The 25,472-nt window shown below is 42.9% G+C and overlaps 1 protein-coding gene across 2 annotated transcripts in view; it reads left to right on the top strand.

Moving 5' to 3' along the window:
• LOC149442475 (mitogen-activated protein kinase 6-like) overlaps window positions 1-17,471 on the top strand; it is a 51,583-nt gene extending 34,112 nt beyond the window's left edge. Inside the window, exons 1-6 of one of the 2 annotated variants that reach the window (XM_089656080.1) lie at window positions 2,873-3,173; window positions 7,380-8,574; window positions 12,058-12,202; window positions 12,373-12,537; window positions 12,627-12,828; window positions 14,897-17,471. In XM_089656080.1, the coding sequence (XP_089512206.1) occupies window positions 8,020-8,574; window positions 12,058-12,202; window positions 12,373-12,537; window positions 12,627-12,828; window positions 14,897-15,992 (2,163 nt within the window). In that variant the 5' untranslated portion in view covers window positions 2,873-3,173; window positions 7,380-8,019 and the 3' untranslated portion in view covers window positions 15,993-17,471. Of the gene's footprint in view, window positions 1-2,872; window positions 3,174-7,379; window positions 8,575-12,057; window positions 12,203-12,372; window positions 12,538-12,626; window positions 12,829-14,896 lie in introns of those variants that run through there. The other variant, XM_089656081.1, reaches the window with a different exon arrangement.
• Window positions 17,472-25,472: the final 8,001 nt, after the last annotated feature.

Here is a 25,472-nt window from a genome sequence, read left to right as displayed (position 1 = left end):
AGTACTTCCTATTTCAACTTAGTAAAGAAATGTCTGTATATTTCGCAACAGTTACACGAGGGGCCCAATAATTGTTCTTACACAGGGGCCCTTTTGCTAACTAGGTCCACCACTGATGATAAAACATGCCAGAGACGGGGTAGCTCCTTCTTTTCTGCTGATCAGGCTGGATTCACACCATGTGCTTTGCGTTCAGTGTGTGCTGATGCACATTAAATGCACTTGAGTTGAAATGCGTTGACATGCTTCTATTTAATACCTTCTATTTAATATGTTGCATACAGCGTATAGTGTAAATGTACCCTATTGGCTGTTGTCATCTAGCATCTTTGGTTGCTAGGATCCATGCAGCTCCAATGCAGATTTTTCCTTGTTTGGTTTATGCTGCAGATCAATGTGTATGGGCCCATTGAATACAGCATTGTGCTGTTCAGATCCCTTTAAATTATGGACTCAAGTGTTGTAGGCCCATCTGCATGAGCCTTTGGAGCTCATTTATATCACTTTGCTGTGGTACTGTGCATGGCCGGGACAAGGGGGAGGCAGGAAGGGCGGCTGCCCTGGGTGCTGGTGTTATGGGATGTGTGTGGGGGGGAGGGGGTACCACAAGGAGAGTTCCCAATGCTACAAGCTGACAGGAGTGGTAGTTGTGGCTTCACTACTCCTGTCAGCTTAGTGCAGAGAGTGACTGGCCAAATGTTTGGAGGAGAGAGCCAGGAGTGGGCTGTGCTCTCTCTCCCCTCCAGCCCCACACTCCTGCCCCTGTCGGAAGGACTTTGCAGGATTTGGTTACCCACCCTCACCTCCTCCCAGCAAAGAATGTGGGTAGAGGGAGGGGGAGCAAACCCTGCACAGTCCGGAGTCACGATCCTATGTCTGACAAAAGTACAATATTGCATGCCTGCTTACCCTAGGCTCCTCCTCAACTGTGACCTGTCAAGATGAGGAGCCTGGGAGGCAGGACACGCCACAGTCTTCCGCCACTCTGAATCTGAGGTCCGTGCTGGAGGAGGGGAGAATTGTACTGGGGACTTGTGGGGTTGGGCAGGGTAAGATACAGTTGTGCTGCGGATGGGAGCGTGCTAGTTGGGGAGGTTGAGGATTAGTGCTAGGGGAGGGGATTGATGCTGGGAGGAGGGGAATTTAGGGGGTGACAAGGGTAAGATTTGTTCTAGGAGGAGAAATTGGGGGTAGGGGATTTGTGCTGTGAGGGGGAATTTGGGGGGGTGGTAGGGGGTAAGATTTGTTCTAGGAGAGAAAATTTGGGCGAGGGGTTCTAGGAGGGAAAATATGAGGAGAGATTTGTGCTAGGAGGGGGAATTTTTTTGGGGGGGCTTGTGCTGGGAGGGGGAATTTGGGGGGACATTTGTGCTAGGGGGGGTCGGGGGATGGGGATTTGTGCTGTGAGGGGGAATTTGGAGGGTGGCAGGGGGTAGGATTTGTTTTAGGAGGGAAGATTTGGGGTGGGGTGTTCTAGGAGGGGACCTATGAGGGGTCATTTGTGCTAGAAGGGGTGATTTGGGGGGATTGGTGCTGGGAGGGGGAATTTGGGGGTGGAAGAGGGTAAGATTCGTTCTAGGATGGGAAATTTAGTGTGGTTGGGCATGTGCTAGGAGGGGTGATTGGTGCTGGGAGGGGTGCTTTGGGGGAATTTGTGCTAGGAGGGGTGATTTGGGGAAATTTGTAATAGGAGGGATTATTTGAGCTGGGGGGAAGAGGATTTGTGCTGGGAGAAGGGATGTGGGGAGGGGGTGGGTTGTGCTAGGAGGGTTGATTTGGGGAGTTTTGTAATAGGAGGGGTTATTTGTGCTGGTTGGAAGAGGATTTGTGCTGGGAGAAGGGATGTGGGGGGGGGGGGGGTTGTGCTAGGAGGGTTATTTTGGAGGGGCGGGTGCTGGGAGGGGGAAATTGGGAGTGGCAGAGGGTAAAATTTGTTCTAGGATGGGAAATTTGGGGGGGCATGTGCTAGGAGGGGTGATTTTGGGGGGGGATTTGTTCTGGGAGAAGGGATTTGGGGGGGCTGTGCTTGAATTTGTGATAGGAGGGGACATTTTTGGGAGAAATTTGTGTTAGGAAGGGGGGGGGGGGTTGAGCTAGTAGGGATATTTATGCTAGGAGGGTTGATTTGGAGAATCTGAGCTGGGAGGAGGGATGGAGCAAAGATTTTTGCTGGGAGGGGGATTTGTACTTGGAGGAGGGGGGGTTGCTTTGGGAGAATTTTGGCCTGTAAAGAGAGTTTCTGCTTAGTAGGTCAGAATGCAGATTAGTGCTTGATTTATTTTGGGGGGATTTTGCTGACACATACATCTTTGGGGGGGGGGGGGGCACATATTTTGGCACCTTCGCCATGGGCACTAGAGGACCTTGTCCCGTGCTTTACAACAGTGCAATGAATGGCACCGCATTGCACATCCAGGACACAGCTGCTTATTTTGTTCATTGAATGTTGAGTGACAAATGACTAAAGAATGTTGCGTCATTTCTGGCATTGAGCACTTTTTTGCTGATGTGGTGCAACTACTACCTGCGTGTAATAATGACACCACGACATGCGTTTTTCTTGCATTTCCAGAAGTGCAGGTTGAACTGCGTGTTCCTGCCTGCGTTTCCATGTTGCTCAGGTGTGAACACAACATACATGACCCTAAACCGTCCCTTGCACAGGCGTATGCTACAGCAACACACCAAAACGCACGGTGCCAGGCTGGCTATGTGGATTATACTGTTTTGTACCGTTTTTCTGTATTGTTGTACTGTAATAAGGTGATAGAGAGCCATACAGCCTCACCATAGAGCTCTGACTAATGTTTTCTCCTCAGCACATGGCACTGCTGCACGATTCTCTATAGAAACGAGATGAGTAAGCTGCAGGCTCCTCCCACTCGTCATCGGCGCCCGGCTCCTCCCCAAGCTATGACTGACAGGCGCCGATTGATTGACGCACCGGAAGCCGTTTGAATTCTCCCGCCGGGTGACGCAGTGGCCTGCAGGGGGCGTTCCGGGTGACGCAGTAGGCGGCAGATCGGGTGTCTTGTGAAGCTCCTCCCCCTCACCAGTCAGTCCGCGTACATGGCGACTGCGGCAAAGAGCGAGAGAGAAGACGCAGGAGAAGAGGCAGCGCTGAGCGGAGAGCCCGAGCCCCGTCCCCTCTACCTATGAAGCAGACGAGAGCTGTGAGTAGTCGCCGATATCCGCTGTGTCCCGGGGGAAGGGGGCGATCCCTGTGTGCGGTGCCCGGCTGCCGGTGTATCCATTGTGTGACACCATAATGTGTCCGGGTACTCAACAATGGACGGAACCCTGTGTACACACACCGGCCGCCCCCCCGAACCTCTCCTACACCCCGGGCAGCCTCAACCTTCTACATACCGGGGCCGGCGGGGTTATACCGACCGTCCGGGCTCTCTTCCCTCCGGTATACTGGGTCCCCCCCTCATTATGCCCCCCGGTTCCATCACACCCCGTCGCCTGTGACTCTCCCTCTCTTGGTATTCCCTGTACCCCCCAATCACCTTCCCTTTGTAGTAGAGGGGACGCGGCTGTGTGTAGGGGAGACCTGCGCTCTTAGCGTACGGAGCCCTTACGTGGACGTAAATCCCGGCGTAGTGCCGATTGTGAATCGGGAGCTCCGTACGTAGCGGATTTGATTGACATGCGGCCGGCCCAGCTGGCAGCGTCGGAATGGAGCCGGGCGGAGGGGGCGGGAATTTACTGGAAACAGCCAATAGGAACTTCGCAGCCCCCTCTCCAGTCCTCTGATTGAGCTAGTATGACACACACACACACCGCAGCCTCATTTGCATTTACTAGAGGAAGGCGAGACCAGGGGTGGAATAGGCAGCGTGCTCCGCTATGGCGGCTATTGTATGAGTCCTCCTTATCGGGGGGATGACACCAGCCGCCTGGAACAAAACTGTCATGAGGTGACTCACATGGGCCATATGCGGCGCCAGAGGGCATGGGCTTTCCCGTCCGCTATTGTATGCTGTCACAGCTGGGGACTTTGTACACCCCCCCTTTTCCTCCCACCACGTGTGTGGGCTGCTGGCTCTCCATTGGTGATCTCCCGTCCGCCCCGGGCCAATAGAGCCCCTCCGGCAGATGTGTATGGAATTCCCTGCAGACTGGCCGGAAGGAGCGCGTCACCGCTTACCTCACAGCGCGTCAGCTGATCAATGAGAGCCAGGAGCTGTTGGCTGCTTTGTCTCCTCATCCGGGGATTTCATCACAACTGAGGATAGCAGGGTGTGAATGATGATATATATAGCGATGCTAAAAAATATATAATAAAAGTATATGAAATATTAGAAAATTATATTAATATAAAAAATGTATGTACACCATATGTGGAACGACACGCCTGTATTTTACATAGGCAGCAAGGCGGCATGTGCATTCAGTGGGAGGTTAGTTGCCCCGTAGTTGGTGTCTGTGGGCAGGAATAGTTGGCCCCGTGGTTGGTGGGGAGGAATAGTTGGGCCCGTGGTTGGTGGGGAGGAATAGTTGGGCCCGTGGTTGGTGGGGAGGAATAGTTGGGCCCCGTGGCTGGTGGCGAGGAATAGTTGGGCCCCGTGGCTGGTGGGGAGGAATAGTTGGGCCCCGTGGCTGGTGGCGAGGAATAGTTGGGCCCCGTGGCTGGTGGCGAGGAATAGTTGGGCCCCGTGGCTGGTGGCGAGGAATAGTTGGGCCCCGTGGCTGGTGGCGAGGAATAGTTGGGCCCCGTGGCTGGTGGCGAGGAATAGTTGGGCCCCGTGGCTGGTGGCGAGGAATAGTTGGGCCCCGTGGCTGGTGGCGAGGAATAGTTGGGCCCCGTGGCTGGTGGCGAGGAATAGTTGGGCCCCGTGGCTGGTGGCGGCGGCGAGGAATAGTTGGGCCCCGTGGTTGGTGGCGGCGGCGAGGAATAGTTGGGCTCCGTGGTTGGTGGCGGCGGCGGGGAGGATTAGTTGGCCCCGTGGTTGGTGGCGGGGAGGATTAGTTGGCCCCGTGGTTGGTGGTGGCAGTGGCGGGGAGGATTAGTTGGCCCCGTGGAGAGGGGTGTTAAAAAAAAATAATTTATATGTGTTGTAACCCAATAATCTTCACACCAAACCTGGGGACCACAGCAGACTAGACCCCAAGAAATGAATCCACTAAAGGTGCTCCAAAGAGGGGTAGAAATAGTTTTGCTGGTCAGTGAAATGCGGCCTGGCACTCCTACACCATGCATGGGCATTAGGAGTGTATTTGATCCATACATAAACTCCAGCACTGGATGTTGCCATAAACAATTGGGTGGCAGTTGTGACTTCCATTTCATAGGGGGGTTTCCATCCACTGTATCTCTTTATATGGCCCATATACACTGAGAATGCCCATAGAGGGTGTATGACTGTGTAGGCCTTGCCAGGCACGTTGCCTGTCGTAAAAGGGTTGGAGCTCACGTTTCAGGTCACTCACCCTCCCTCCTGGTTAGAAAAACAGTTAAATTCAGTTTTTTTTTTTGGGGGGGGGGGTTCCTGTTTTTCTTTATTTTGCTAGAAAGCAAGAGACATAACTTGCCTGTAATGAAGGGTTTCCCATGATATGCTGACTGCTGCATAGTACAGAAATCATCTCTCCAATTCTGGGTCCTCTCCACAGAGTTGATCTTCTGGCACTGCGTAGTAACATTAGCTGCTGCGTGTGAAAGAATTGTGCTGCTCGCTCCTCCTCTTTTCATAGTATTTTGTCGCAATGAAAATCTTTGTCTTTGCAGAAGACAGGTGCTGTCATTCATCTGCCTGTCCTCCATTCAGAGAAACTTTGCATTCTGACAATGAATACTATAGTTTTATGAATGAAAGTGGGTTGAAAAGGAACAGTGAGTGTTGCAGATCTTTCTTGCTCACAGTGGCTGATTTTAAAGCAGAGCTCCAGTCTCTGGTGAAAAAAGGCAGTCACTCACCTGTCCTAGGATCCAGCGGTGTCCTCACCGCGCAGCCTAGTTCACCGGCCGTCCTGTGTACCTGGCACTGGCATCTTAAGTGTGGGTACAGGGCTGTGACAGCTAGCAGCTAAACAGCTGGGTGCCCACTACACATGCATTGTGAATGGTCCCGCAGACCTCTGGGAGCGATCACATGTTCCAGAGGATTGCGGGGAGGAGAACTTCCAATCACCTAGATGATTGCGGCAGAAGTGGGAGCGGGTACCTGTCAAAATCGGGTACCTGTACCCAAAATTTTCCAATCCTTAATGTGATGTGGGGGACGAAGCCTTAAAGCGGCACTTCACCTTTTGGGTGGAGCTCTGCTTTACCCTCACAGTCCTGCAAGATCAACACAGTGTAGAGATGACTTCTATAGTATGCAGCAGCTGGCCCAATATGGGGCACACTTCATTACAGGTAAGTTATATTCCTGGTGCTGCATAGCATAAAAGAAAAAAACAAACTTCAGATTTATTCAGTCTTCACAATAAAGTAGAACCCCAGATGAAGCTTTTTTTTCCTGGGTGAGAGAGTAGAGGGCTCAAACCTCTGCTAGGTGGATTTGCTCCTCTGTTGGTGAACTGGTGACACTCCTGCATAGGCAGTAGTGGTAAGATGTTCCAATCCTACTTATAAAGAGACTCAGACATTACAAAATAGCCTGGATATTAATAATGACCTGACAGTAACTGCATCTCATGTCAGCCACAATTAAGAAAAATTGACTTTAGTTTTGCTTTAAATCCAGTAATTTCCTGCCCCTTCCTGTGATGCACAGAAAAACATTTATTTATCCCTTGTTTTTCTGCTTCTTCCTCCAGGGAATTACAAGCACCTCCTCCCCCTTTTTTTTTCCTAGCTTTTTGGTATATAACAGAATTCTTCAATTCATAAAATATTCACGGCTGGCAAAGACCAGGTGATCAGTCCTCCCAAGTTTACTTGTCAATTAAGAATTTTTCTGGAAAGATCTTGATCATTCATGGTTTACCTTTCACTAACAATGTTACAGATTTGATTGCTGCTGGCAAGTTTTTGTATTGGTTGGTGTACTGGACAGTTACATCCCAGTGTTTGGTTGTCAGACTGGTAGTAGAGTTTTATACGTAGTGCTTTATTCTTTCCTGTTTTATACGTAGTGCTTTATTCTTTCCTGTTTTATATGTAGTGCTTTATTCTTTCCTGTTTTATACGTAGTGCTTTATTCTTTCCTGTTTTATACGTAGTGCTTTATTCTTTCCTGTTTTATACGTAGTGCTTTCTTTCCTGTTTTATACGTAGTGCTTTATTCTTTCCTGTTTTATACGTAGTGCTTTATTCTTTCCTGTAACTATTAGTGTAAGATTTATTTATGGAAAATGTGCCTTGCTTATGTTTTCATTGGTTTTCTAAAATAATTGGCAATCTTTTTATTCATTTTTTTTCTTTTCAGGAGTTCTGAAAATAAGATGGATAGCAGCTTTGATTGTGATTGTGGTGAGCTGGAGCCACCTGATCATTAACAGAAGAACACTTCTGTAATTTAAGGTCTGCCACGGTTTCCTCTTCGGATGCACTGTATACAAAAAACATCAAATACAAATAATTTCTAGTGCTTACCAGCACCATAGAATGACGCTGCTCAGGACCAGTTCAACACTGAATGTATCTGCACTGTGAGGAGGAGGATGATAGAAGCCTATATCTTGCATATTTATTCACGTTTTTGTTTCATGTCAATTTGTTTTGCACACTAGAGCCGCGTGCATAGTATGTCATTTCATTCCGTTTCACTTCCATTGAGTGTTTTTGTTGATGTTTGCTGGAATGCTGCATCTCTTGTGAACTATGACTACAGTCCTTTTTATACAATCAAAACTGAGCTTTAGCGTTGTGGCTTGCGGGATCCACCAGGCCTGGCAGGCTGTTATGCAATGAGTATTGGAGCTGACCAGTCTAAAGAAGAGCTTTTTTTTATTTTCATTTTTTTTTGTAAGGTTTTTGAAATCTTTTCTTTAGATACCAGCAGTGGTTTATTGTCACGTGTTTAGGAAAATTGAAAATTTCTGCACAAAGGAAGTAAAGTAGCCAAAATGGCAGAAAAGTTTGAAAGCCTCATGAACATTCATGGGTTTGATTTGGGCTCTCGATACATGGACTTAAAACCCCTCGGCTATGGTGGCAATGGCTTAGTTTTTTCTGCTGTTGATAATGACTGTGATAAGCGAGTGGCTGTGAAGAAAATTGTCCTGACTGACCCTCAGAGTGTCAAACATGCTCTGCGGGAGATCAAAATTATCCGAAGACTTGATCATGAAAATATTGTTAAAGTATTTGAAATTCTCGGCCCTAATGGAAGTTGCCTAACTGATGATGTGAGCTCGTTAACCGAGCTGAACTGTGTGTATATTGTTCAGGAGTATATGGAGACCGATCTAGCCAAGCTTCTAGAGCAAGGCCCACTTCGTGAAGAGCATGCTAGGCTCTTTATGTACCAGCTGCTACGTGGGCTTAAATATATCCACTCGGCTAATGTGCTGCATCGAGATCTTAAGCCAGCAAACCTGTTCATAAACACTGAAGATTTGGTGGTAAGAATTGGAGATTTTGGTCTTGCTCGAATCATGGATCCCCATTATTCCCACAAGGTGAGGATTCTTTATATTGGTAATGTAAATAAAAATGGTAGTGATGTTCACAGTGTTTTCTGCGAATTTCTAAACGTGACAGCTGTGGCACTATTGTAGGCTGGTCAGATGTTGGGTGTTATGTTAGGGCATGTACACTTACCTCCTTGCTCTAGTCGAATCACTCTTTGAAAACAGTGGTGACAATGGAATGACTAAGATTCCAACATTGACAGAAAAATCTTTTGTTCTACTTTCTTCTAAAAATGCTAGTTCCTTGTCATGACCTAGAAGAGGTATGTAGTGTATCTGCATATTGGTGGGTCAGTGACCCAGGAAGTACTAAATGGTGGTATCGCAGTATTAAGCCAAACTAGCAAACATATGGTTGGATGCCAACTTTAAACGTAATTCAATGTTTAATTCTCATAGATAGCATGTCTGTTTTTTTGTTTCCTAGTTCTAACCAACTGTCTCCTTGGGGCTTATACATACCAGCACCAGATGCATGGTGCACATGCTTTGCTATGTAGGCCTCATTCTGACCAATTGGAACCCTACTGGAGAACTGTGCATGTGTGTTGAGCGTCCTTTTAGGTTTGGCACCTGAGGAGTTCTCTTCTGGCTTGGCAAATGTAGGCCTATGGGTACAGGACCTTAGAGCAATATTTATTTTTTCCTCTTATTTATTGGGGCCAAATTTAATCTCCTTGGCTTAAGAGCTAAAATTCCTGACCAAATTTGTAGCCCCATAACAATTCAGCAGATTCATATGCACTGTAAGATGAAGGTTTTGATTATGGATTGCTCTGACAAAATACAGATTTTTATTTATTTTTTTTTATTTCACATTTATAAATGAGGTCCACCACGAGACAATGAAGTTGATTTACTAAAACTGGAGAGTGCAAAAGTCTGGTGCAGCTGTACATAGAAACCGATCAGCTTCCAGCTTTTATTGTCAAAATTCAATTGAGCAAGTTGACGTTAGAAGTTTATTGGCTACCATGCACAGCTGCACTACATTTTGCACTCTCCAGTTTTAATAAATCAAGCCCAATGTGATGTAGCTCAAACTTTGCCATGTGAACCATGTTCATAGGAATTTGCACTTGTTCCCTGTTGTTGCAAACTTGTCACCATATGGGTAGCGGACTGCTTTTATTGTAAGCCACATGTGGCTTTCTACAGTCTAAAGGCCTCGGGTAACCGCGTGGAAACTTCAGATCCCATCAGCATTTTCAATTGTCTGTTGGAATGCTACTAATCATTATCCTAAGACTGCTAGATTTATTTATTGATAATATATAGATGAGGTGTGTGTGATATAGATAGAGATATATGAAAAATCGAGCATTGATGTGTAAACCAGCCTTTCTCAACCAGGGTGCCTTGAGGTTTCTTCAGGGGTGCCTTTGCAAAATGTCTAAAAATTGCCCAAAACTTGTATACAAGCCAGCGGGTGGAACAAACCTGCATTTTAGTTACACAAAGCCACAGGTTATCATTGTGAACCATTACGACCTTCTAACTGCCAGCGTCCTGACAACCAATGACAATATCAGTTGATAAGGAGGATGTCAGCTGCCAGTACAGCATCCTAGTTTGACCCTCTCCTTCCCCTCTCCATCAGTGCTGGGGTCACTTTAGCTCAGTGATGGAGAAAAACTGAGGGAGAAGAGAAACAATGGAATACTAGTCAGTACCAGTGTGCAAAAGTGTATTTGCTTTGGAAGAATAAATCGCCTCTAATGTTGGATGTTCTACATGTGTGGATGTTGGTGCATTATATAAAACTGTTAGAATAGTTTTTCACATTTTAGAATGGGGTGCCTCAAGACTGTCTGAAATTTTAAAGAGTGCCTCAGGACTGTCCATAATGTTAAAGGGTGATTTGACTGAAAAAAGGTTGAGAAACACTGGTGTAAACTACAGTGAACAAATGAATTTATATTTATGGGCCCCAGAGAGACACAAAGTAAAAGATAAAGCAATAGGTGTAAGTAGTATGTAGGTTGTAACCTCTCCTGAGATAGTGTTTTGTTAGGATAAAATGAATGGACAGGCCTCCACAGCTATGTGTGAATACATTCCAAACAAATGGGACTTCAGAGATTTATTAGGAGCTGTGTGTACATCCTGTTATGGGCTCTAATTGCAGTTGTCTCAATGGGGATTTGTGCTGCAGTGCAACTTGTTGTTTAAAGACAAAGCTAATGTTTTGTTTTTCAGAATTAATAAATCTCATATCCATTTTATTTCTAGTTAAATGCCAAAAAACCCAGATTTGATTGGTTTGTTAGCGATGCAATCACTTTTATGATCTTAATTGTTATGCTTAAGTTTTAAAATGTTCTCTAGCTATATGTTGCTGTACAAAGGAACTCGTTAAATAATGTATTAATCCTATGTTCGGCTTTACATTTCTACTGAGTGTGAAAAATGCACCAGCTAGTTAGAAGTGTTTGACTCCTGAAATCTGATTGGAAGATTACAACACACAATTACTTTGTAATTAATAGACTCCCCCTTCCCCCGCTGTAAATTTTGAATAAAGTCAAAGGGTGCGCCAAATCCATCCTTTGACTAAAGCAGTCATAAGGCAGATTTATGCTGGCCAGATATGGCTCAAAGTTTGGGCAATTCACAAGGAATTGCCTGTTGGCACTGCACAGCTCCACAAGCTTCTATCTGAAAATTGACAGTCTGGTGGATAATCCTTAGCTGAGCAGTGACTGTAGCTCATGAGATGCAGTCACTGTTTGGATGTCCTGACAACCCTTGTAGCAGCTGCTGTCAGAATATAATAGCCAGCAGGGGTGCTTCCTCCATCCATGCTGTTTAGCAAGGATGGGGAAAAGTAGCGCTTTCTTTTCTCCCATATGGTTGAAAGAGAACAATCTTCTGTATAGCTAGTTTTACAGGAGCATTTTTAGATGCTGGAAATTTGTTCATCTTATTCTCCATAAGTTAATAAAAGCATGAGCTAAATGTCCTTTTTCATAATGACTCCTCCCCATCACAAAAGAATTAAAGTAATACTACCCACAGCCCAGGTAGGCCTCACCATCCCTGCTCCCTCTTCACAAGATTTGATTGACTGCAACAGGAGCCAATGGCTCCTTCCTTTGTCTCCTGTGAGCAGGGAGAGAGTAAAAGCTGCTGCAGATGGACACCGCACTGGATCGATACAGGACTTGGGTAAGTATTTAGGGAGGGAGGTGAGGGCAGCAGCTAGTGGGAAGGTTTTCACCCTAATACAGGAATTGCATTAAGGCAGAAAAATATTAGATTTTTTTTTTTTGAATGGATCACTGCTCCTATGATGTATTCATTGGCAAAGACTTGTTAACATTATAATATAGTGTCTGGCTCATAACGCAGAATGAAAAGAAAATTGCAGTCAAGGAAATCACAACATCTTGCATTGGCCATAAATTTGTATTGCATATGGGTGCTTAAAACACGTGTGGGTAATCGTGACCTGTTTTTACACCTACACAGGGACATCTTTCTGAAGGACTTGTCACCAAATGGTATCGATCTCCACGCCTTTTACTTTCACCAAATAACTACACTAAAGCTATTGATATGTGGGCAGCTGGGTGCATCTTTGCTGAAATGCTGACTGGAAAAACCCTTTTTGCAGGTTAGCACTACTGGTTTTATCTGTCCTCCCAACAGATTTTTGTTTCTGTATATTGAATTTTTAGACCAAATTTAATATCGTTACAAAAAAAAAATTTTTAAACCTGCATATTAGGCAGATACTGATACACCCATGCCATTTTTTAATTTAATTGTTTTTCCTCTTAAAAGGTGCACATGAACTTGAGCAGATGCAGCTAATTCTGGAGTCTATACCTGTTGTTCATGAAGAAGATAGACAGGAGCTTCTCAGTGTAATCCCAATCTTTATCAAAAATGATATGACCGAGCCACATACTCCTTTAACACAGCTACTTCCTGGGATCAGTCCTGAAGGTAAGCTTATAATAAGTTTTAATAAAAGTGTAATTACTCAGATTTATAACGTACCTCAAAAACAATTACCTCTACATATCCTTTAACAGCTCTAGACTTCCTGGAGCAAATTCTGACATTTAGTCCTATGGACAGACTAACGGCAGAAGAAGCTTTGTCCCACCCATATATGAGCATCTATTCTTTCCCTTTGGATGAGCCAATTTCACACCATCCTTTTCACATTGAAGATGAGGTAGATGATATATTATTGATGGATGACAACCACAGCCATGTCTATAATTGGGAAAGGTAATATTACTAAAATACTATATTAAACTGATGTGAGAACACTTTTAAAGTTGTTAATTAGTTGCTCTGTTGCTGGTCCAAAGAAGTTAGACTACAAGCACCCACAAAATAAGATTACTAATACTTACCTCTGTGGTGGGTGGGTAGAACCACAGGGAGCCATGGGAAATTCAGGGAACCAAAAATGTCAGAAACCACTTAGGGAGGAGCGTAGCTCTGGGAAGCTGTAACTTTAGTCTTCGCTGTTGCTTACAGGTAGGTTGTTCCTTTTTTTGTTTAGTAATCTTCTTTTGCAGGGTGCATGTAGATAAGCTACTTTGAGCTGGCGTCCAAAACCCCTCTATATGGTACAATATAATATAAACTGTACAAATTGATTGTGATGGTATTTGGTATTTCATTATTTAACTATATTTCACATTTAGGAACATCTAGTATTTTTTGCAGAACACCAGTATTGTTTAACTCCATTGCAAAAAAAAAAAATCATCCTTCTACATAGATTGTCTATTAGATTGTTGCATGTTATATTGTGGCCTTTATCATGTCACTCTTTGCCATTCTATATATTTAATATAGGGGGGTAGCAGCCCATGTTTAGGAATTCATTCCTTTTCACATCCTCAAAATAAGTCTTACAAGGCACTAAATCTGGTTTAAAAGGGTTTGGTGTCTAATTTTCACTTTGCTATTACTTTGCTACTAGTTTCATTGAAGAGGAAGCGACACTGACAGCACGCCTTTTTTAAAGCTGTTCTGCGCAAACTTTATTTTAAGCAGAAGTAGTATAGGTGCTGATGATTTGGAGGTAAATGCAATATTTTGGCAGAAGAATTACAAGCATCCATATCAAACATGTTTGAGTCCTCAGCCTATTATTAAGTTTCAATAGCTGTATGACTAGTAGTAATGGCAAAATATGCTTTTATGGTTCCTTTAAAGTAGTTGTAAACCTTAGTCATGAAATGTGTACAAAGCAGGTATATCTGTATTGTTTATTTGTCTCTCTCCAAAACTCTATGTAGTTAATCTCTGGTGCTCCATTCCTCTGTTATCAGCACGAGTCACTTCTGACAAGTTTGGAGGAGAGCTCAGCACACAGCTTAGCTACTCAACACCGTTCTGCTGTGTGTAAAGGGTGTGTTCCTTTCCTCCAGTGGGCTCTCACAGTGTTCTAACTGCAGCTCCCTGCCCCCTCCTCTGTGATACTGACAAACGCAGAATGATTTTATCTAAAATCAGCACTTTTAAAGGGATATAGAAAAGAGGACTGCGGATAAACAAGTAAATGTTATGTAGGAGGATATGTTTCAGCTCTGCATTATCTGAGGCTGTTCACTTATGAGAGGGGTTTACAACCATTTTAATAAATATGCCTTGTAAGTTGATTAAAGACAAAAAATGCACGCTTAAAGGTTACAGGAGATCGGTGCAATCCATTTATAAAAAAACAAAAACAAAAACAAAAAGAGCAGGGAGTGGAAGATTTGCTGTCATTCTGCCAATAATTGTGTTAACTGTCGGTAGCGCTGCTGACTTGCACAGTTTACACAATGGAGATTTACTAGAACTGGAGCATACAAAATCTGGTGCAACTCTGCATAGAAACCAATGAACTTACAGGGTTTTTTTTTTTTCTTTTTTTTCAAAGCTTATTTGAACAAGCTGAAGTTAAAAGCTGATGGGCTACCATGCCTAGCTTCACCAGATTCTGAGTGCTCCAACTTAAGTAAATCTCACCCCAATGTCTGTTGCTTCCAGTGCGCTTTCCTGTTTGACAGGGGTAGGTGCCTTGAGACACTTATAAGAGGTTGCCAGACCAGTCACATGCGTGGTTATTGCGTTGCAGAGGCAACTGTAAAGGAGCATAATCTATGTACACTGCCAACCTGGCAAGAAAGCTTGTAATTTAATTCCTTTTGAAATCCTAATACCCCCATCTCACACAGTGATTTGTGTTCCTTTTAGTATAAAAAAAAAAATGCTAGTTCCCAGAAACCTGTGGGGTTTTTTTTTTTTTTTTGGTATAAAAGCTGTAGTTATGATGGCATTGTTTTCCCTATTCTAGATATCATGACAGCCAGTACTCAGACCATGACTGGCCTATCCATAATCATTTTGAAGCTGATGAAGTTCAGCGTGATCCAAGGGCTCTTTCGGATGGAAGTGATGAGGAAGAGGTTCAGGTGGATCCTCGCAAATATCTGGATGGAGAACGAGAAAAATATCTAGAAGATCCTGCTTTTGATCCATATTTCTCTGCTGAGCCTTCTTGGCCGCATTCAAATCACCATGAGAATAAATATTGTGATCTTGAGTGCAGCCATACCTGTAACTTCAAAATGAGGTCCTCATCTTACCTAGATAACTTGGTGTGGAGGGAGAGTGAGGTAAACCATTATTATGAGCCAAAACTTATTATCGATCTTTCCAACTGGAAGGAGCAAAATAAGGAGAAGCTAGATAAGAAGGGGAAATCAAAATGTGAAAAAAATGGTTTAGTGAAGGCTCAGATAGCCCTTGAAGAAGCATCACAGCAGCTAGTTGAAAAAGAAAGGGAAAAACGAAAAGAGTTTGACTTTGATTCATTCATAGCAGGTACCATTCAGCTTAGTATGCAAGATGATTCTTCCAGTGTTGACAAGCTCAATGACTTGAATAGCTCTGTAACACAACTTGAATATAAGTCCTTAATATCAAAGTCTGTAAGCCTGGAAAAGCAAGAGAAAGGCATGGTCAACCTTGCACAATTGGGTGCTCGAAACCAAAATTCTTGGGACAGTCCAATCCTAACTGGTGAAGACTGCTTCCTAAAAGATCAGTTTTGTGGTGAAGTGAGGAAGGATGATCACAATCAGAAGGAAAATACTTACACAGGTTACCTAGATAACTTGTTTAGTAGAAAGGAAGAGCCAGAAGTGTCAGACCCTGAGCCAGCAGAAGAAGGAAAAGATAGCAGCAAGGAAAATGAGGAAGGCTTACCAAATTTTAGTGGCGACATCATCTTTAGTAAGCAGCTGGATTGCATAGGGATTCCCCAGTTTCATAATCCTGTTGGCTCACCCCTCAAATCAGTACAAGCCACACTGACGCCTTCTGCAATGAAATCCTCTCCTCAGATCCCCCACAAAGCCTACAGCAGCATTCTAAAACATTTAAACTAAAACACTCTTCTTGATTTTCAGTTTTCTTTTTTTGTATTCTTCATTCGTTGTCATGAGTGTTCTTTTCTTTACATTTTTTTTCTTACTTGAATTGTATTTTAGTATGTATTTAAATTTTAGTTTTGTTTACCATTGTTTTTACAATTTCAAACTACTTTCTACATATTAATTTTAAACTGGCATGACATTTGCACACAAGGATTAAAAAAAAAAAAGATAATGCAATGTAGGTGGAGACAGGAAATATGCACTAACTGAAGAAAAACCTAAATATCGGTTGCTACGTTTCTAAATATTATCTTGCCTTGATGTTAACACAGTGAGACATTACTTGCCTTCATGGAGATGTCAGTTTTATATTGTTTTTCTAAGCTAGGTCATCATGTTTAGCTTTTTTTTTTTTCATATCCATTTCTTGAAACACATGATACCAGCAGCAACTGAAGAATGCCAGATTTTGGTACGCATGTGTTATCTACCTCAAGGTAACAACAGTTTGTGGCTGTATATTTGCCACCGATAGTGCTATCCATCACGCACCTCTTTTAAGCCAGCATTATTGTAGTAGCTATTCTTGAAATGAGAAAAATACAGAAATATTTATAAATGTTCTTGACTGCATCCTATGTAATGAAGTGTTTTTAATATGCAGTATTTTTATTTATTAAATTCACAACGCGTGTTGAAAATCGGCGCCTCAGAAACGGCTTAGATTGGTAAATGGACATCTTGGCATCTAGCTGTCAAAATACAAGCATGCCATACTATTCGGGCACGGGTTGAAGAATTACAAATAAGTAAGGCATTGTGAAGAGCAGTAATGATTTGCAGTACTTAACAGTAAGCAATCAGGTTTTAGCTTCCTATAGTCATATCAATAGAATATTCTAAATGGATTGCTATGAAATGCCACCCTGTGCTTGTTGCTCTCTTATTAAACAAGCCCTTTGGAATATGGCAGCTAGACTGTTAAACGTTGTCCAGATCTAGTGGAGAAATTTAATTTATAGTTTACATTGTACAGTTAGCCTGCATATTAACAGGTCGTTGTGTTCTCGCTTCATTCTTTTTCCCACTCTTCTTTCATTTCAAGGAAAGTGCTCACTGTGTATAGGAATTTGTATTTTCAAAGTGCTTGACTGATCTCTACAAAACATAGGAACGTCGTTAAATACTCCTAGAAACCTTTTTTTTATTTTTTTTATTGCAATGTTAAGAAAGGCGTGCATGGAATTATGGTACAACATTACTGTAAGTTAAGAATTGATGTAAGATTTTTTTTTTTGGCTTTTACTGTATGTTTTTACTGAAAATTCTTTTTTTATTTTCTTTGTTTTGTTTTCAAACCTGCATGAGAAGAATAGCATGTAGTATCTCAATTCTCTGGAAACTTGTTTTGCCTCTGAATTTTGCATACTATTTATGTACTATTGTTTCCCCTATTTAAGAATAATAAAACATGGCCAGCAAAAAATGTGATTTTGTGTCTTGGTAATTCTGCACTTTTTATTAAGGGACATTTTCTTAAAGTGGAACCGAAGTCTTTTTATAACAAACAGCAAGCAGCAGAAGATAAATGCAATGACAAAAACCTGCCTGCCTGTTTGCAGTCTTCTGCAGGATGTAAACGGAGCTTTGCATGTTCTTGTGTACCAGGATGACTGACTCCTGCACATGTGCAAGTTACGCCATCCTGTCTCGGCCAGTGGAGATGCCAAAAAACTGTCACTGGGGAGAAGAGGACCATGGACTGGAGTTGAGTATGTGTCTTTTAGTTCTGTTTTTACAGAACAAGGTTTGTAAATATCAGAGTTGCACTTCAGTTTGTGTGTACTACATGAAGACTACAGTAGATGTTGCAGACACTATTCATGCATTTTCAAGCTTTTATTTTTGATTAAAGTATATATTTAACCATCTAGTTTCTTCCTTTTATTGAAGGATACAGTGGAGCTCTTGAATTTCTGACCATTTGGGCTTTACTGCCACCTTCAGGAGTAGGACACTAGTAACAAATACAGAGGCACAGCCTAGGGGTGGCCACTGAATGTAGCCATATCCCCAGCTGCTAGAGGCAGCATTTATTTTTTTTATTTTTTTGCCTAATGACAAGAAATGAAAGGACCCAAGATTCCTGCTCAGAACTGTTGGGGAATCTTTGTTTTCTTTCTTTTTGCAAGAAATTCTTATTTTTTTTCTTTAGTTTTCAAGGCCTTCAATTGCTGAGTTGGATGTTAAGCTTGATCATCCCTGTTGTACATCAGTTTGCTTGTATCTTTCATGGTCAGCTTAGTTTGCTATACCCCCTGCCCATGAGTGCTGGCCTTCTGGAATGCAGTGCATTGGAATTTACATGACTAACTTCCCTCAAGTTTTGAAAATTAACCTGCCCCCCCTGCTAGCCAGAAGAGGGCAAGAAGAAATGCTGTGAGCTGGTGCCTCTGTCCTCTAAGGAACCTTTTTCTGATCTTGCACATGGATGAAGTGGTGCTGAGGCCAGAGCCTTCATCTTTTCTGATGTGGTTTTGGTCTCCTCAACCTGGATATTTGCCTATCTTTCTGTCTAGCTCCAGTGTACCCGGTTACTTTCTCTTCACTGTCTAGATGTAGTCTGTGCTGTGCTCGATTACTTTGCAGCCACTACTTCTGTTTAAATCTCTGGGTGCCCTAGAAGGGGCCTAGCCATATATACTGTAGGATATTTTTTTTTTTTGTTCTTGCCATATAATCCATTTCCCTGCATTCCTTGAAGGACACAATACCCACCCTGCCGGTTATGTCTTTTGACCAGTGTTGCTTTGTAACTAACCAAGCTGCTTCTGTCATATGGGGGGGTACTCTAGGCTGTGCTTTTTGTTTTATGTCTACTGTCCTGCTCCTGACAGTGGCATGGTAATCCAATGGTCAGAATCAAGACTGCTGCTTTGCCTTTTGCGGAAGAAAAAAGTTTTTTTGTTTCTTTTATGTCTATGACCTGTTGGCTAGATTTTTCACTTCTTGCCTTAAAGCACAACCCCAAGAGAGATGAGTTCTGTAAAGACAGGATGTCCCTTGTGGAAGGTTTCCTCTGTTTTGTTAATACAAATTTTGGAGTTGTCACTAATCATCCTTCCTGACACTTCTTAAATCCCTCCAAATGGAACATACACCATTAAACACATGACAAAGGTTCTAACCCTTCCTTACTGTTCAAAATGGAGAAAAAAAAAAAGGTTGGCCTTAGAAATGCTTTCAATTTCTTAATGTGGAGGGAGCATGTGCATTTCCACATTACCATGCCAAGCATTACATTACTAAACCCAGCCAAGGTAGGGACCCTATAGTGATGCTACCCCACCACTCCAGCTCCTACACTACTCTCATTGCTCAGCAAGCTATTCCACTGCCCAGTGATCCTCCTTCCCAGGCAAAGGGCTTAAAAAAATGATCTCATGTCCAACCCACGGGAATTACTGATGGTTGGTATTCTAAACAATCTCATGCTGGTGTTTTCAATCTGTTACCAATATGCGTTAAAGCTATACTTTTTTTTTATGGTATTGTGTGTTGGGATATTGGTGGTATATTTAGAGTCCCATATAGGATTTATTTTTTGAGTAAGGTCTGCATAGAAAATTGTCTTGGGACAGACCTGCATTTGCAAAAGTATTAGATATTTACTAAAATGAGCCAAAATCAAGTTTGAAATGATTAGGCTTTCCCTGCCAATTATTTCTTAAAAGCAGCTAAACCATGGATTAAAAACTCTTTTTTACTTAGCCACATTGTGTATATATTGTAAGCAACAGATTGAAATTAGAGTTGTCTCTCTGATTTAATATGCTCTAAATAAACACAATGCCTTCAGTTTGTGTATCATTTAAGATGCAAGCTGTTAAGTTCTGATAGATGCTCATTTCTGAAAGCCGAAATATATTCAAACAATAAAATCACATATATGATGTAGGTTGCCCATACGGGTAAGATTGGTCTTTCTGTTTTACTAAGTACTCACTTAATCATTTTGCATATACCTGTTGATCTTGCCAGTATAACCATTAGATAGGCACTTCCTTTTGATAGGGTGACTTGCTCTTCCCTCTGCAGTTTAGATGCTGGTACCATTTAGTCCAATCATTGAACAGAAATGCCTAACTCTGCCCACATCGCTACATTAACAGCATATTGCTCTAACTTCAGGAATTTAGGGAAAGGATGTGTAAATCATGTTCGGTCTCCCACCCTCTCCACCACAGTCAATTAGAGACTAAAAGAATACTATGGAGAGGTAACATTCATTTCTTTTAAGACTTATAGCATACCAGTTTGCATTGGAAATGCCCATTTTAATAGTAATTTCAGGCTACTTGTAAAATCAAACTTCTGATGCTGGCAAAGTAATAATGAAAATGTGCAAAAATGGCAAAGTTAATGTAGCCAGACTGGGATAACTGTCCAAGGAAAGTCATAGGTGCATGGAACCTGCAGACCAAAAATCCATGGAGTCTTAATGAATCCAGTTGTAGGAATCCAATTATGAGGAAGGGGTTGGAACAATCTAGGTACCAGGGTAGGCTGTGGTAGAGTGAAGCAGAATCTAATATAAAACAAGGGGAGAAACTGCGCCTCTAACTGTACATTGTAGTGCAAGTGTAATAGTTAAAAAGTAGGTAGGCAACTCCCATATGAGTGATAAAATACAGGCTCATCAATGATGTGGATGAGAGAAGTCAGGATCAAACAGCCTTTTTATACAATGCAGAGGATTAACCCCTTAGGTTGCACAGTGAGTATAACAAGCATGCTTTACAGCATATACAGACTGATTTTACTGTTGTGGGTTTAGTAACACTTTTTAATGTGTTTTTGGTATCTACCTGATACTATATTTTAAAATTGATTTATTTATTATAGGTACTTTATATAGCACTGTCAATTTACACAGCACTTTACATATATATTGTACATTCACATCAGTCCCTAACCCTCAAGAGGTGTACAATCTCAAGTCCCTAACTTACATTCATACACATAATAGGGACAATTTAGACAGGCTCCAATTAACCTACCAGCATGTCTTTGGAGTGTGGGAGAAAACCGGAGTACCCGGAGGAAACCCATGCAGGCACAGGGAGAGCATGCAAACACCAGGCAGGTGGTGCCATGGCTGGGATTCAAACCAATGACTCTAGTACTGCCAGGAGGAAGTACTAACCATTTAGCCACTGTGCTGCCCCACTGATGCGCCAAGCTGATCTCCAGGCAAATAGCTGAATACACAGCGGAAAAACATATATGGAAGCTACTTTACATGTTTTTATATTTCTATCCAACCAGATTTGCACAGCCCTGCTGGACGGCAGAGCCTGACTAGTGACTTGGCTTTCCTCTATGGCAGTTAAGCCACAAAGAGAAAATCTGCAGCAAACTACTTTTCAAAACACTAAACAGACTGCAGTTGGCCCTATTTCCCCATCCAGCTCTTTCATCTCTTGCCCAGTCTGCTTCGTAATCTCTCCACTATAACATGTGCCCTCTCGCTCCTTCTCACGGTTGTGTCCTCTCTCCTTTGACTCTCTTACCTTCACCACCCCACAGGAGATGTATCAACCTCACTCCTCTCCTTATTACTGTACTCATCAACTCCTGCTAATTCTGAACCCACATGCTAACAAAACCTCCAGGACACTAAAGCATGTCCCTTCATATAAATCATACTCCCATATTGCCTCTCACCCTTCTGTTTTTTCCAATTGCTGAAGATATAGCCCCAAATCTTGGGCCTCCATCGTTTACCTTTGACCAACACACTCAGCACCCCCATCCTCTGGCTGCAGCCCTAATTCACACAGTCTAATTTCTATTCCTCTTCTTCCCAGAACCAGCCTTTCGTTCTCAAGTGCCATTTGGAACGCCCACCCTGTCTGTAACAAGCTCACCTCTGTCCATGACCTTTTATTCGCAAACTCCTTTAACCAACTTGCTGTTGCTGAAACCTGGCTTCAAGCATTTGACTCTGCCTATCTTGCTCTTGTCCCCCATGTGGCCTCCTCTGGACTCACTCTCCCAAACCCAGTGGACAGAAGGCAGGTGGAGTTGGGATCCTTCTATCCGCACAAAACACCTTTTCAGGTTCTTCACTGGCCTCCCTCTCTGTCCCTTTCCATATCTGAGACTCACTATATATCTATTTTCTTTGAGAATTTCTGTAGTCTACTGACCTCCTGGACAAGTATCACGCTTCCTTGATGACTTTTCCACCTGCTTACTCGTTTTTCTCTCTTCTGAAATTTTCATTCATGGTGACTTCCACATCCCTGTTATTAGCAGTTCAGCTACTTCTAAACTTCTCAGTCTAACCTCCCACTCTCACATTAGACAATGGGCACATCTTTCTACTCATTCTGATGGTGACTCCCTTGACCTTATATTCTCCTAACTATGGACTATTTGCAACCTGTCTAACAATTATTTCCCCCTCTATGATCTCTACCTTATTAGCTTCATTCTCCATTTACTTCTTTATCTCTCCTCCCTCCTCCTCTCCTGCCCCCAATCCAGTCACCTCTGTCTACAACAGTTGACTTCCAAAAAGTCTAAAAAAAAACGAGGCTGCACTCTTGAGCATCTGTGGCAGAAGACTTAGGCTGGCCATATATTATACAATTTTCCTGAGATTTTTGGTTTAGATTTACCAAAACCATATAATATGAGGTCAAACCTAACAACACTTTCAATTGTATCCAATTAGGCAGGCTCTTGCACTAAATAGTTAAAGGTAAATCTAAAGAAAATTGGACAGAAAATTGTATAGTGTATGGCCAGCCTAAGTCCCACCAAGACTTCAGCCAGCATTAATCTTCCCTGCCCTCCAAAAATACTATTCCCACCTCTGTACTGTGAAATTGTCTTATTTTATCACTCTCATTCACCCTCTCATGCAGTCCCCATCAACTCCTTTTCTACTTTTCACTCTCTGTTCATTACTGCTTCTATCCACTAACTCACTCACTGTCCAGGAGATCACAAATCACTTAAAAATAAGTTGTGATGAGATATCCACTATACAGATATCTCTCCCACAAAATATTCCATGTCCACCTACACACTCAATATATTCTTCATTTAACCATGTTACTATAGAAGAGGTAGTTAACCTTTTTATTAATACCTACCTGATCACCTAGACCCTGTTACCTCACAAATAATACGGTGACCCACTTACTTTGTCCTACACGCTCTAACTCACATCTTCAATCTCTCCCTGTGTACTGGTATCCCTAACCCTCTAAAATAGGTACTGGTAACCCTCATACTTAAAAAGCCCTCACTGGAACCTACCAATCTTAACTGCCTAAGACTCATCTCCACTCTCCTTTTTATCTCCAAACTCCTTAAATGCCTAGTCTACAACCACTGTGAATAATCATCTTGACCCCATTTAGTCTTGAGTTCATCCACAACACTCCACAGAACCTGCCCTACTAAAACTCAAGAATGATTTAATAACCGCTAAATCCCACGGTCACTATTCTGTACTGTTACTGTTGGACCTCTCTTCTGCCTTTGATACAGTTGACTACCTCCTTAAAAAAAACTCCATTTCCTTGGTCTCCGTGACTGTACTCTTTGTTGTTCTCATCTCGCCTGTCTCACAGTGTCACTTACTCTTCTTTCCTTTTTTCTGTCATGGTCCCCCAAGCTTTTTGTCCTTGGATCTCTCCCTATACATCCTCCCTGGGTCAGCTAATAGCCTTCCACTGCTTTCAATACCATTTCTATGATAACACCCAAATCTTTCTACCCCTCAGCTCGCCCCATCAGTCTCCTCATGCAGCACTAATTTACTTACACACATAATATGGATGTCACACCACTTCCTTAAACTCAGTCTATCCAAAACTGAGCTCATAATATTTCTTCCCCCACATGCCCTTTCTCTGTCGAGATTGATGGCACAACTATCAGTCTGTTCTCACGTGCCAGGGTGTTAGGTGCAATCCTGGACTCTGAACTCTACTTTCAGCCCCACAGCCAATCACTGTTCAAATCTTGCCACCTCGACCTCTGAAAAATGAACAAAGCAGTTAAATCTATAATATGTATTTTCCTCAGTCCAAAGTACCAGATGTCATTTCTCTCTGTTTCCTCCTTAAATCTTCTTGAGTCACTTCTAACAGTCTAAATCAACACCAGACCTTCTGAGAAGACCCCCCCCCCCCCAGCACACAGCAGGTGATTGACAGCCTCCGCTGTGAGTGTCTCCCTATAGGAGTGTGTGTTTGGGGTTGTGTCCATTCCCTCCACTCAGGTTTTAGATTATGTTCAGCTCTCACTATGCTCTGCAGTGTGTGATATCAGATCAGATATTTAGATATGTGTGTTTTAGAAGGCAGTAGAGAAGAGAGTGTTGCAGATAAATGGGTACAACGGTGGATTGTTTTTTTTTTTCTCTCTGTGAATCACTTGAGGCTAGTTCGTTCACTGAGTATATGTAAGGTTTTACAGCAACTTTAACCAATGACTTCGTTGCTGGTTCTCTTTCGCCTCCAGTATTGCAACTCCCTCCTCATTGACTTACCTTTACATATTCCCCCCCCAGTCTTTCATGAATGCTGCTGCCAGAGTTATCCGCCTAGCAAATAGTGTCTACTACCCCTCTCTGCCAATCCCTCGCTTAGCTTCCTCTCCACCAGCAAATAAAATTCAAAGTACTACCAACCTCCAAAGCCATCTACAACTCCTGCTCGCTAGCTCCCTCGCCACCTCCTCCCATGCTCATTTCCCATCCTCTGGAACTCCCTACCACCAGTCTGTATGACTATCTCCCATTGTATCCACTTTTTAGTCAATCCCTAAAAACCCATCTCTTTAGGAACCTATCCTGTCTCTTCTTAACTTTTATTTTCTCCATCAGCTTTTCATCCACAATCATTAACTTTTGTATCACTTGACCCTCCCTTTTAGCTTTTAAGCACTAACAAAACTGGCCCTCTGATTCCTCTTGTATTTTAACTGTACTGTTTGTCCTCCTGTTGTAAAGTGCAGCTCAAACTGTTGGCGATATGTAAATCCTGTATAATATTATTAACCAGATCCATGCCGCACTATAGCAGAAATACTGCTACAGAGTGGCACAGGTGTGCAAAATCACATATATATATATATATATATATATATATATATATACATACATACATGATCTTGCAGTTCCGGGTAGAGGGCAAGCGCGCCCTACCCGCGCCACGATTCGCGGCCGCGGCTGTCAATCACCAGGTCCCGGCCAATGATTACTTGCCGGCACCTGGTGATCACCGAGTATCTCCAACGGGGGAGAGACCTGTATGTAAACAATACAGATCTCTCCCCTGTCAGCTCCTGCACACTGCTTTATATAGCTCTGCATAGCTGAACCATACAAAGCAGTATGCTTACAATGAAGTAGCACATAATGTTAAACAGCACACAGTTAACCCTTTGATTGCCTCACATGTTAACCCC

The sequence above is a fragment of the Staurois parvus genome, unplaced genomic scaffold, assembly GCF_062004578.1.
Source record: "Staurois parvus isolate SC_StPar_1 unplaced genomic scaffold, SC_StPar_1.0 ptg000885l, whole genome shotgun sequence".
NCBI classification, from domain to species: Eukaryota; Metazoa; Chordata; class Amphibia; order Anura; family Ranidae; genus Staurois; species Staurois parvus.
Note: the sequence above shows the minus strand (reverse complement) of the source record. Positions and strands in the feature narration are given on the sequence as shown.